The following is a 13,831-nucleotide window of genomic DNA, read 5'->3' as shown; positions in this document are numbered from 1 at the left end:
AGAATAATTGTTGTCCCCACACCCAACCTAACAGAACTCAACAGCAGGGCCGTTACATACACTGAAACATTCATATAACAGGACACATCGACAACATCGACTAAACATCCACCTCACCTACTTCCCTCAGGACGGAGTTACAGAGCACTGTGAAAAGGAATTTCCCTGTGGTGACAATAAAGTCGAATGAACTCAAAACAGATCACATCAATGTTATCAAAAATAGATTCTTATTTTTGGCGATATTCTATGATAAGTTAATATCATTATCATTATCTTTTTTTGCTTTATTTCAAGCCGTAGTTTATCTATGTTTTAGTAACCCAACCTGTCAGTTAAACTTTCACTCTGACATCATTTTGTTTTTCTTCATCACTCAGGAGGCTTGAGGAGTTACAGAGTCAACTGTCAGAGGAGAAGGAGAACGTGGCACGCTTGGATGAACAACTCCAGCAGGAACAATCTCGCAAGGAGCAGGAGCTGAAAGACATCAGAGAAACACATCAGTCTGAAAGAAGCAGCCTTCAGGAGAAGATCACAAACTTGGTTAGTATTGTTGGGAAGTCATAGAAACATAAAAAAGCAGAATTCAGGCACTTCTAAACTTAGAAAGCTGTTAATGTGGATTTCTTTTATTTAATTGAACCTGTATTTTACCGGGAACATTCCCATTGAGATACAAAATCTCTTTTACATGAAGTCCTGGCCAAGACAGCAGCAAATGATTCCAAACAAAGAGCTGTTTGAAAAGGCAGAAATGACATGAATCAAAGATTTAGTTGTGTTCAGCAGTTAGACATGTACCAACACTGGACAAATGGTGCTTAATCCTGGTTTTAAAATCATCCACGCCAATGAAATCCTGTAGTTTAAGGTTATTCTGTAGCCCACATCAAATGAGGACTCAAAAAAATTATTTTCTTCCTTGCAACAAAACATGTGTACTTGGTTTACTTTAATAGATTTTTTCCCAGAAGAGAATCAATATGTTTTTTTTTTTTTTTGTGATTTATTATTGGATTTCCTTCCCTGTGTTCCAGGAGAATACTGTTAAACAGAGTAAGACTCAGGTTGAGGAGCTTAAGGCCTCACACCAGAAAGCGACCTCTGAAGCCTCCGAGCTCCACGTGAAGGAGCTTGACGTGCTGAATGGTCAGGTTGACAAGTTGAAGCAGGAGCTCACCTCCTCAAAGAACAAAACCCAGGAGCTGGAGAAGTCGGTGTCTGAGCTTCAGACATATAAGGAAAAAGCTCAGGTAAGCACAGACTCCATCAAAAGTACAGAAACATTAACCAATCAGAGTTTACAACATGTTTAATGAGAAAAGGTTACTCTATGTATTACTCATTCTTTGAAATTCATCAGAAAAAAAGGTGATCCATCCTTTTTGTATTTGGAAATTTCCACTTCGACATATCATGAATGATTATGTTTGACATCGATCAATGATGTAACATGGTAGAGATGATGCATAGTTATTCAGCATTTGAAATCAAGCTTTACTGCAAAATTTCTGCTGCAGAATACATTTCACTGTAAGTAGTGTTGTAACCGAGACCAAGACATACCAGAGAACAGAGTGGTCAGAGGCCAAGACAAGACCCAGACAAGACCAAGACATTTAGGGATCGAGACCAAGTCAAGACCAAGACCAAGGCAGGGTGAGACCGAGACAAGAACAAGACCACAATTATCACTGAAAAATCATCTGGTGTTTAGGGGGCGTGTCACTCACACCGGGAAGGTTGCGGCCGTAACCGGGGGAAAAGAATCAGACTACAAATGAAAAATAGTCTTTCGGTGGTGGTCTTGACCAGTCTTGATTTATAAACCAGAGTCTGAGACCAAGACAGTACCGTGTAAAAATGCTTTGGATTCCGAGACTCGAGACCAAGACCGATTTCGAGTACTACAACACTAACTGTAAAATTCTTAGTCGTCCTTTAACATCCATAATAAGTCTACATGGTCCACAACATTGTCATCGTTTTTAACCATCATAATGATTATTTTTTGTCGCTCATTTCCCCTGACATTAAGCCAATTAAGCTCTTTACCTTACCTCTGTATTTCATGGTGCCAGGGGCTTTTTATGCTAGCAGGGATACAAGTGATGAAACCATTCTTAAATGTACTCTTGAATTGTTTGGTTATTGTGAAAGCCAATGAAATGGTTTGTTTGGAATCAAATACCTGGTTGTCATCTAACAGCGAAGTGGCTATTTATTCAAAGAGTTGGTTTCAAGTTCTCGTTGATCTGTATCCCTGCTAGCATTATTTATTAGCCTGATGTTTCAGTAAAGTAGAACATTTTCACTTCTAGACAAAAGGAGAGTTTTTAACATCTTATAATTTATTCACACAGAATACATTTTTGTTCATTTAAATGGAATTAAAGGAATCAAATAACAATAATTCATACATGTGTAAGAGTTCAACACAACGCTGTAAGTGATAGTACTCTTGTCCTCTGCAGAAACCTTTTCTTTATGATCCATTCAAAAGTGTCAGTGTTTATGTCATTAAATCACGTATTAGACAAAAGTGCAGGCTGAAGTGAAAATGTTCTACCTTTTTGGTGTATTTTTTCAAATCATTGCTGAGTGAACTTTTACCATTTTGAGCTTTCCCTGCAGCTTAACCTTTCCAAATGCATATCACTTTTGACCATGTGCGCTTGGTTTATTTTTGGATTCATCTTACTTTTTCGCTGTATACATATTCCCCTCTTTTTTTTCTTCATCTTTATTTTCCCAGTGTCTTTCTGCTGAGCTTGACTCCTCCAAGCATGACGTTGAACATTTGCGCAAAAAACTGGAAAACCAGAGTCTAGATCTGGAAAAAAGGTGTAAGGAGATTGAGGATGTTAAGGCAGAGAAAGACAATGTGAAGAAACAGCTCTCAGATTTGCAAACGAAGCTCTCTGCCCTCGAGAAAAGTCACCAGGAGCTTTCAGTCCGAAATGAAGAACTCATATTAACCAGAGATAAGCTATCCAAAACTCAGGAGGAACTACTCGCCGACAAAAAGCGGTCAGATGAAGAAAAGGTTTCTTTGGACAAGGAGCTTGAGAAGCTCAAAAGTTGTCTTCAGGAGGTGCAGACTGAAAACAAAAAACTGAAACATGTTGAAGGTGAACACCAGGCCCAGATTGAGGAGCTTCAAAGCAAAAATGCAAAGATTGAAGACTCGCTGCTAAAGCATCAACAGGACATCAAGCAAATTGAGGCTAAAAATAAGCAACTCCTTGAGGACTATGAAGATTCCTGCAAAGAGAGGAGCCGCCTTGAAGAAGATCTCAATGAAAGCAAGTCGAAGCTCACGTGTGAGAAGGACAATCTCATTTTAGAGAGAGATTCTGCCAGAAATGCAAAGAAATCTCTTGATGCAAAGAATGCTAAGTTGCAGGAAAAGATTAAATCCTTGAACTTAGAAAAAGAAGATCTCACGATGAAGAATACCCAGCTGCAGGCTCTCACAGAAACACTGACTAAAGAGAAGTCAGAGATGTCCAATGAAATCAGTGCTGCTGCGTCGGATATAAAGAGCCTGGAGACCCTGAAGGAGGAACTCCAAAACAAGGTCAGTGCCACAAAGAAAGATTTGGAGAGCTCCGCCCGCGAATGTGAAGAACTCAAAGCCTCAAAAATGAGCTTGACCCAGATGCTGGAGGAGTTCAAGACAAGCAGCCAGGTGACTGACTCTGAGAGGCTTCACCTTCTGCAGGAGAAAGAGAACCTACTTGCAATCCAGAGAAAAGTCTGCATTGAGAAGGAAGAGCTCCTCAGTGAGGTAAAAGACATAAAAGAGAAGCTACAAGCCACAACACAACAGTTGTCTCAGTCCAATGAGAAATTTAAAGAAGCACTTTCATCTTTCGAAGAAGAGAAGAAGACTTTTCAGCAGCAGAATTCTCAAACGGAGATGGCTCTTCATGCTGTGAGAAAAGAAAAGATGAGCTTGGATTCAGCACTAGAGCAGCAGAAGATGGATTACGAGCGTTTGGCAGGAGAGAAGGCAGAACTAGAAGAGAAGCACACAAAAATCATATCTGAAAAAACTGCTCTTTCTCTCGAGCGGGATAAACTAGCTAGTGATATCCGAAACACCAAGGACCAGTTGGACAGTTTCTCCAAAGCGAACGCTGTCTGTAATCAAGAACAGTCTAATTTAACAACAATGCTGGAAGAGTCAAAACGACAACAAGAAGAGGTGGAAGCAGCGATCACGTCTTTGAAGCAAGAAAAAAGGGACCTACAAAATGAACTGCAGAAACAAAAATCGAATATTGACATTCTTGAAAAAGACAAAACTGACCTGGTTCAAGAGCAGACAAAACTGAAAAAGGATTATGAGAAGTCTCATTCAGAATTTGTTCAACAGGTTGAAAACCTCACAAACGATTGTCAACGTCTGCAAACACTGCAGACTGAAGCCGAACAGAAAGTTCAGTCGTCGCAGAAAGAGAACCAGACACTGCTGCAGGAGATCCAGGAGTTAAAAAGTCAGACTGAATCAGTGTCAGAGGCCAAGGTCCTTCTGGAGACCCAGTTAAAGGCTGAGTCTGGTGAAAGGAGTAAAGTGATGTCTGACAAGGATGGTCTTTCCAAACTAATTGAAGAGCTGCAGAAAAAGTTGTCCAATGTCACGCAAGAAAACAAAGAGATCTCGTCCAACCTGAAGAATGTTGATGAGCAGAAGAAGTCTCTGGTGGCCGATATGGAGGCATTGAAAACACAACTGAAGCAGCAAGAAGAAGACGGTCGTCAGATGACAGTAGATAAAGAACAGCTGCTGTCGAAGCTCGAGGAGATGGGCAAACAGATGAGCTCCCTGACCGCAGAGAAGGAGGACCTCTTAGCCGGAAGATGTAAATTGGAGCAAGACATTTCCTCTATTCACCAAAATGAAGAAAGCTGGCTCTCCGAACGCTCTAGACTCCTAGGAGAGATAGAAAAGTTGCATGCTAGCCAGAAACAACTAGAGGCTGACGTCAACCGATACAAGGATGAGTTTGCAGAGCAGCACAACAATAATGCAGAACTTCATGCAAAGAGAGACGTCTGCGAGGCGGAGAGAAATGAAGCCATCCAGCAAGTTGGGCAGCTCGAATCCAAACTAAAAAATGCCATTTCTATGCAGCTTGAGGTACTCCTCCTCCCTCCCCCGTAGTAATCACTGACACACAGCACCTTAGAGTGGCTGGGGCTACATCACATACTCACTGCATGCTCGCTGGTTTGTCTCCCTCTCCTTTTTATTCTCGTGTCTCACTTTCATCTTCCATTCACTAACAGCTGGTCACTCCCCTTAGCTCCCAGCCTGGACCTGTGGGCTTATAACGTGATCTAACATTCAAAGAAATGTCTCTGGGTTTCTATGATTATATAGCTCAAATAGATTCTTTATCACACTCACCAGCTGATGGTGTTAGCTTTTTGTATTTCGATAAATGTCAGTGTTATTTTGTTTTGCTCAAAAGGTAGATGTGGGATTTTCTCAACTTATTTCTTTAAAATCAGCTTTCCTTATTTATTTTTTATTACAGTCCAAATTATGATATTTATAAATCAGTCCAATGCATAGGTTTTAGGGATCTAAATCTACAATACACAATACTTTATTGTTGTCACAGCTTGCACAGTTGGTGCCGGAATACACATATAAATGGGTAAAGATGTAACAAAAGCAGTAGCACATAGCAGTAACCATAGCAGCCCATGTAACAGAAACATGGGTGTTTTTTAAGAGCTTCAGTAGCTCTTTTTGTAACGTGCCCTCTTCCAGGTCAGACTCCTGTTTTTCCGGCAGAAACAAGAAATCATTTGTGATTTCACTCCAAAGACATAAAAGACACATTTCTTGATGAGTGATGAGACTCACGGTGTAACTAAATATAGGATACGATATTAAGTTTGATTGGTGGCTCAGGTTAACGATAATGTCTCGATGCAGCGATTCTGTGGTTATTGATATATAGCTAGATAATCCTGATTTGACATCCCCTTATCTGATTAACTAAATAATATTAAATACACATGAAAAAATTAAATGCAGGTTGATGTATTTATTCACTAATATTTGCTGAATATATTGACTTTTTTTTCACTGCAGTCTAATATTACCCCACTGTCAACATCTTCACAATATTAAAATTAAAATGAAAGTATTAAATATAGCAGGGAAACCTTTGATACAGAGCCATATTATTCATATTTTAACATTAAAGTATTGATATTTGTCACCAGTTTATTGATAGTTGTATTGCACAAGTCAGGACAATAATACATACTGTAGCTGAATGGATATATTTGAGAAACCATGACAACAGATGTTTTCAACCATGATTTAACTTTTTGAGAAACTCCCACAGAGACTGCCTTTAAAGCACCACCACTAAAAACAGTCCTATCTCTAGTTTTCCTTCAAAGTTCAGTATCCGTTGTGAGGCCACAGGTTGTAGAGTTGTTGAGATTAAACTAATGTTTTCCTCCTCAGTGTAATTTTTGTGTTGTAAATTCTCAACCAGAATTGAGCCAGAATTCAGTTGAAGTTAGTCTAAATCAGTAATTTAGATGGCTAACTCTTAAGCATGCAGCTAATTCATTAAATATCAATGAAATTTGATGATTGGTTGAGGTCAAATGATGGATTATAAATTGTTGTTTGTGTTGTTTCTTCTTGTGATTTTAAAAAGTGTTCTCCGAAAATAACCTGCTTATGCACCGTTTAGGCGGTAGAGGCCTCTGGCAAGACTGCTGAGGCTCTCGAACAGCTGACAAAAGAGAAATCCAGTTTGATGCAGGAGAAGAACAAAGCTGAGTCGATGCTAAAGGAGCTGAGGAGCTCTAAGCAGGAGGTGGAGACTCAGGTAAGAGATGGACCTTTTCTTATGTCACAATACTGCAGTGAAGTGTCTCAAATCAAGAAATGCATTGTAGAGAAATGAATCAAGTAGAATCTGTTGTGTATGTGTCTTTTAGTAGTAACCACATGTGTGTTTGTAATTTTGTTTTTAGCTCAAACAACTGAAGGAAGAGAATTCAAAGTACCAAGAAGATCTGAATGTATCGAAAGAGCAGCTTTGCACCGAAACTCAGAGGACAAAGAGTCTGTGCCAGGAGATGTGAGTTTATCATGTTTCCACTGCTGCTATTGGCTGGGTCAGACTGAATCCAAACACATGAGAGAAGAAATTCCTTGCATGTTGTCTTTGAGATGTATCCGGATTTCTTTGATGATTGTTGTTGTGATTGCATTTGTTCAGCGAGGAGCTCAAAGAAGCCGTTTCTGTGAAGACACAGTCCCTGCAGTCGCTGCAAGACGACAACAGCAAGCTGATGCAGGAAGTGGACAGCAAACACAAAGGCCAGAGTGACGTCATCAAGGTGCAACACTTTGTCTTTATTTTAAATCTTTGTGTTACAACCTACAACATCAGGTATTTTGTGTTTGTGTCCCCTTTGATTTTCTGACCATGCTCTTTTTCCCCCTAGCTCAAAGATGAGCACTCCAAACTCAAGAAACAGCTGAAAGAGATGAAGCAAAGGTAGGAGAAGGCCTTTTCATTCATGGCTGATGTGCTTTTTTCTTTCTTTTTTTTTTTTACAATTTTGCAATTCCACAAATACTTAAATGTAAGTTGTCCTCTAAGGGAAACATTCTTTGACCTGTATAATGCCTGCAAATATGTCATGCATTTTTGAGCGGTATTTCATGCTGTTCTTTTCCTTCAAAGCCTGCCACATAACGCCTTCAGGTACTTCACACCTTTTAGTATCATCTGATGTCTGTCAACACCACGTTATAGTCCAGATATATGAAACACATGTTGTATATGTGAGCAGATATTTAGGAACAAGTGCAGACTGTCACTTTGTTTTTCATACTGGCTTGCTTTTAGATGCACATATGCAAATGTTTGTAGGTTTAAAGTAGGGCCCGACCGATTTGGAATTTTTAGGGCCAATACCGATATTGATATTACGGAGAAAAAACATCCGATACCGATATATTGGCCGATATCTGTTTCAGATTTATCTTCGATCCGTAGATATAGATATACACATTTATTTTGTCGATCTCTCAAATGCAGTTATCAAACACATCCACACTTGTGGAAAGTAAATGTGCATGTACGTGCATCACCTCTTGACACTGTGGAGAGTGATGATGCTTGTTGTTATCCATATAGCACACTCTGCTGGTGAAAGTCAGCAACTGAACTGCTAGTGTAATACAATGCAACTCAAATGAAATGATTTTTGACTAAGTGAATAAATCTACAAAAATCGTTGCAAAAAAGTTAGCCAATACCGATAGTTACTTGATCGGCTGATTAATCGGTCTGGCTCTAGTTTGAAGTGTGATGTGACTTTAACTAAACTCACATCACAACACATCCCAAGTCATATACAAAATGTGTAAAGGCACTTTTACTGCTTGTTGGTTTGTTTTGTGCACCATCACACCTGCTTTATTTCTCCACTTAAGAAAATAAATGTAAAGTATGCCAATTATAATAATCAAGTTTAAAAATAAAAGACTCTCAGGACATGTGGTGTCTTCAAACAAAGGTGAAGAGTTTGAAGTCCAAAGTTGAAAATAAACTGAGAAATAATTCAGTGAATCGGGGTCAGACTCTCTCCGTGTCGTGTCATTTCTGTGACTGAGTTTGCTTTGTGTGTATTTGACAGTGAGAGCACCTTGAAGGAGAAGTTTGACAAGGAGAAAGGCGCCCTCCAACAGTCCATCAATAAAAACAGTGCCTTAGTATCAGAGAAGGACCAGCAGGTGGAAAACCTGAAGAGTGAGGTGAGAATCAAATGTGTGACTGGACTTAGTTTATAGTATTATCACAACTGTTGAGCTCGCACAAAACGAGTCCACTCAGATGAAGATGATGCGAGGGCTTGTAGGAGTGTCAGTTTGTACAGTGATTTGAACAGCTAAACTTCTTGACTTCTTGCCCCCAAAGGTCTCCTGTTTGTCTGATATGGGAACTATAAAATACGAGAGGGGGATGAAAGGAGGCTTTAACAGCATATTCCGGTTAATGCAGCATTACAGTTTTCTATATTTTCCTGTGTTTTCTTCCTCCCAGCTGGCTGTACTGCGAGGGGAAAGTGCCTCCGTTAAGACTCTGCAGGGTACAATCCAGGCCTTGGAGCAGGACAAGGCTAATCTACAGGAGCGAGTCCAGAGACTGGAGAAGGACCTGAAATCAGGCCCTGAAAACACTAACAAGTCCTCAGGTTAGCCTACGACTCACTTTCATATTTCTGATATTAATGCAGCTTAGATGTATGTGAGGTAACAAAACATTCAAACCAGATTCACTTTTCTACTCCTGCATTTCATTTCATCTCGTGTTTTTTTTCTCCAGGTGATGCAGTTTTGGACCAACTAAGGGAAGATAAAGAGACTGCAGAGAGTCAGGTTTGTGTATCTTTCCTCTCATCTAGAACAACACCAAACAAAGCTTGAGTAGATTAGAGTTTGTTTTCATTCATACACTCAGTGTTAAGACTCTTCCCTACCACAGCTCACAGATTCTGCTGATTTGACAATATCTCATTCCCCCTTTTGAATCATGAGTGGTACGGAAACAGTCTTACTGAATGCTGTTTGTGAAATGACATTTACTAATAAACACTTCCTCTGATGCAACATCAGACTCTGGAGTTTTACTGACAGCTTGTGTTGGTTTTACAGTATAATGTTTTCATGGAGGTGTAATTCAAATAAGCTGGTTATACATTTTTACAAGCCTACTGAGCACTCGCCTTATTTTATGTGAATCATGAATGTGTTCTTCTAAAGGTGTGTGGGGGGGTAATAGGGTGTGTCATCAGCTTTCTTACTTCTCTCCTCCAGTCGCTCTTTATTCTAAAATGTTATACTGTATTCTTGGTGTCAGTGATGACTTGACTGTGTTGTCTGGCAGGAGGCAGGTCCTAATTTCAATCTCGTTTTTTTTTCTTCTCCTCTCCTCTGCCCTGTCTCTGATGTTGGCAATGCTACAACACCATCAGGCAGCGGTTTGTTCATGTTTTTCATCAGCTTCACTTGTGCATGTTTTGTCTGTCACCGTCACTGTTTCGTCCAGTAGATCACGTTCACACAGAACTGTCTTCCAAAGAAAAACCAAGCCTGATCCAAGAACTCTTTTTTTTTTTTAAATGTCATCTTTATTTCACCAGGAGGAACTCGTTGAGAGTAAAAATGTCCCCTTTGTGAATGTTCTGACCAGCGCAGGTGGCATCACATCACTTAAGTTCCTGAAAAAACAAAGATCAGCCATCACATGATCAAAATACGAGAAATTAAAAAACAGGTCAAACAACAAATATTTGTCAAAATAGACTAATATCATAAATATACCAAGCAGAAGACACATTTCCCTTAAACTTTCACTGAGCTTTCTGCAAAAAATCTCTACATTCATCAAAGATGCTGAGCAGACAGCAGATCTACTTTCACTCACTGAAGCTGTTTTCACATATACACTGCAAAAAAAATGTAGATCATTACAAAAGGACTGCACCGGAGTTTCTCCTGACCTGACTGTTCACATATGCTCCTCACAGCAGGAGACTACCTCTGTCAGATGGGAGGGGGGGTGGGGGGCGGGGGGTCTCCTGAGGTTAAAAAAAAAGACGCAGAAGTAGCGGACAAAGCAACAGAGTCCGCTACACGACGCTATAGAATATTTGCCTTTCTATGAAATCACAGTTTCAACAAACAGCGGAGAATAACATACTGGAGAACAGAAAAGGTAATGTAAATGTAATGCAGCTGTTTAATTACATGCACAGAGATCATCGCTTGTATGCATACTCTCTATGCACTGACTTCAGTCACAGTATATAAACTCCCCTCTCCTATTGGCTCGAGGTGAATTCTCCTGATAATATCCTGCTGTGTTCTCACATCAGCTCACTTTGAGTTCAGGCAGAAAAAACACTAGCGGTCTGGCAGGAGAAACTCCGGGTGGAGTCCGAATGAAAAATGTGGCTGTTTGTGTTCACACATGCAGCTTCTCCTGGAAATATCAGGAGTTTTTCAGGAGTTTTCTGCAAGTGTGAAAACCTTATAGTGTTTTTTGTTTTTTTACTGCCTTGATTAGTGATCCATCTCAGGCTTCGGTTTTTCTTTGGCTGACACCTCACAGTGGCAATTTCCCATCTTAGTCATTTTGTGTTCTTATTCTGGGAATTTGTCACAGCACAGAGGCAGAGTCCTTGCACATAATACATTGAATAAACATTTGTTTTTTAAGGATTTTGCTTATAAAAATGTGTTGATGGATGGTTTCGCTGTAAGCACCACTGACACTCCTTTTTTTGTCCTTTACAGATTGAGTTCCTGAATTCAGTCATCGTCGATCTCCAGAGAAAGAACCAAGAACAGAAGGAAAAACTGGAGAAAATGGCTGAAGCTGCTCTCAACGGCAATAATCCAAGTGAGCTGGACAACTACGATAGGTGAGTCCCACACGTGGCTGACTTTCTCAGACATCCTCTAAACGTCTGTGTGTTACTGGACTGTCACGTTAATGTACCCTTTATGTGTATACTGCGTCTTGTGTCTGCGCTGCATTCATTTTAGAGGCCATGCACAGCCAACGGCATTATGTGCACACATATTATCACCTGCTTACATTAACATGGAGCTTCTTTAAAGAGGACATATTCTCCCCCTCCTCCATCTTTTCAAACAGTCCCCTGTGGTCTAAATGAAACATCTGTGCCGTGCTTTGGTCAAAATATAACATGAATCAAGCACCAGAGGAGGTTTGTATAAACCCTGTATAAACCAGCTCTCTCAGAACGCTCCGTTTTGGTGTGTGTGTCTCTTTAAATGCAATGAGCCCCGCCCCCTGAGTTTTCCTGGTAGACATCACTCCTTCACTAGCGAGAATAAAAATGGCCGACCTGCGCAAAAGTTTTGTTCTAGGCTGGAGGTGGAGTCCATGGGTGGAGATACCAGGGGAGGGGAGGGGATTTTTTTTTTTTACCAGAATCCCACTGTGACATCACAAGGAGAGCACATTTGAAACGGAGCATTTTTCTCTGTGTTGTAAGACTTATGCAGACCACAAACAAAGAACTGGATGGGTTTATTTCACATGTTGTGGGTCTGTAGACACTCAGGTTACCCAAACATATGTTCAAAAACACTGAAGAAGTGTGTTTTTCATAACATGTCCCCTTTAATTCTCCCGCAGCCATGACAAAGAACCTGTGAAGAAGAAGCTTCCCCCGAGGCTGTTCTGCGACATCTGCGACTGTTTCGACCTCCATGACACCGAGGACTGTCCCACACAGACGCAGATGCCTGACTCCCCCGAACACAGCACCTTCCACGGCACCAAGGGCGAAGAACGGCCCTACTGCGACATCTGTGAGGTCTTCGGCCACTGGACCGACTCGTGCAACGACGACCAGACCTTCTGAAGCCCCTTCCCCCCCCCCTCCCCCCCCCCCCCCCCCCCTCCCCACCCTCGCTCGCACAATCAATATATTTGCACATCGTCTTCCATCATGCAGTGCTTTTTGGGGTTTTTTACGTGTGTGTTTGGTGTGCTTGTTTTTGCCAAGCGTCATTATCGTCCACGCCAGTCCTTAAGCGCTCTTACAGGAGAACAGTCACATTACAATCTCTTTTCAGTCATCCAATACAAATAACACACAGCTGTGAGCGCTCTGTATGCGTTATTGTACAATACTTGAGAAGAGAAATGTTTGATATCCTGGTTTTGTGTGAGTGATGACTTACTGTTGGTGGGTGCACATCGTGGGAGAAGCGGCCGTCTGTTTCAGATCTTTTAATTTATCAGAACCCCGACATTGTTTGCATAGCTTGTTGGGGGAATTGCAAAGAAAATAAAGTATCATACAAGGTGTTTATTTCAAACTGTAAATGATTGAGTGGAAAACAAATGTCAGTTCGCGCAACAAAAAAGGTGAGCCATAGTTTATTTTTTTAAGCCTGGAAATATTATGTACTCTTTGAAGCTTTGATAGGATGTGTGTCTTTTTGTGAATGTTCAAGGGGAGAGAAACACAGGGCTATGTGGCTTTAAGAGGAACTTTTTTTATGGTCTCTCTATGAAGGAAGTGCTGGATGATCGGGGGGGGGGGAGAATTTGAGCACTTGACACTTCCTGTAACCCCTCAGTTTCCAGTTAAAGGGCCTTTCCTAAAAGTTTCTTTGCGATGAAAGACAATTTGTGTAAGAAACGGTTGAATACTACGGCATTTCTTCAAAACGTTTTGAATATCTGTAAAGAAATAAAGGAATTTATGTATAAATTAAATCAAATCTCTCTGTGTTGACTTGTCATTTAATGGCCCAGTGTGCCCAGATTTTTAAACTCACATTCATTAAAGGAGCAGGATGTAACTCTGACACCTAGAGTTTGAAATGGGTACTGCAGTCTAAATTCTGATTGTTAATTTTAAATGTTTTAAATGACAATACATTCTTTCTGGTGTAAATTATTTCTCATCTTTGCTGTGCACAAATAATTCATTAATAATTAAAGTCCCCTTTCTTATTAGATTAAAAAGGCGGCGTCATTTTATATACTGAAGTAAATAAAAAAGCCTGGACATTGATTGAAGTTTTATGGTTATGTACTTCATTATGTTGGGATTATAAATTGCTAATTTCACTTTTTTTCCTGGAGATATCGATTTCTTTATTTTATAATCTTTCCTGTGAGAAGTTAATTTCAGTTTTCTGCTCCAGATCTTGACTGATTTTGTCAGGATAACAAAACCAGCTTCCTATTCTCGAGGAAATAGTAAAACTAGTCTCTGGAAA

At 40.3% G+C, this 13,831-nt stretch overlaps 1 protein-coding gene across 6 annotated transcripts in view; it reads left to right on the top strand.

Annotated features, from left to right (window-relative positions):
- The window catches only part of clip1a (CAP-GLY domain containing linker protein 1a), a 29,928-nt gene extending 16,597 nt beyond the window's left edge, over window positions 1-13,331 (top strand). For 4 of the 6 annotated variants that reach the window (XM_065951559.1, XM_065951564.1, XM_065951550.1 and 1 more), the window contains 13 exons: window positions 381-546; window positions 1,041-1,256; window positions 2,759-5,149; window positions 6,735-6,872; window positions 7,021-7,127; window positions 7,269-7,389; window positions 7,498-7,550; window positions 7,740-7,760; window positions 8,698-8,815; window positions 9,105-9,255; window positions 9,387-9,439; window positions 11,360-11,487; window positions 12,231-13,331. In XM_065951559.1, coding sequence (XP_065807631.1) covers window positions 381-546; window positions 1,041-1,256; window positions 2,759-5,149; window positions 6,735-6,872; window positions 7,021-7,127; window positions 7,269-7,389; window positions 7,498-7,550; window positions 7,740-7,760; window positions 8,698-8,815; window positions 9,105-9,255; window positions 9,387-9,439; window positions 11,360-11,487; window positions 12,231-12,459 — 3,892 coding nt within the window. In that variant the 3' untranslated portion in view covers window positions 12,460-13,331. The remainder of the gene's footprint in view (window positions 1-380; window positions 547-1,040; window positions 1,257-2,758; window positions 5,150-6,734; window positions 6,873-7,020; window positions 7,128-7,268; window positions 7,390-7,497; window positions 7,551-7,739; window positions 7,761-8,697; window positions 8,816-9,104; window positions 9,256-9,386; window positions 9,440-11,359; window positions 11,488-12,230) is intronic. The other 2 variants (XM_065951562.1, XM_065951569.1) reach the window with 2 other exon arrangements.
- Window positions 13,332-13,831: the final 500 nt, after the last annotated feature.

Source organism: Labrus bergylta, chromosome 2, assembly GCF_963930695.1.
Source record: "Labrus bergylta chromosome 2, fLabBer1.1, whole genome shotgun sequence".
NCBI lineage: Eukaryota > Metazoa > Chordata > Actinopteri > Labriformes > Labridae > Labrus > Labrus bergylta.
The sequence above is the reverse complement of the archived record's forward strand: the minus strand, read 5'-3'. Positions and strand labels throughout refer to the sequence as shown.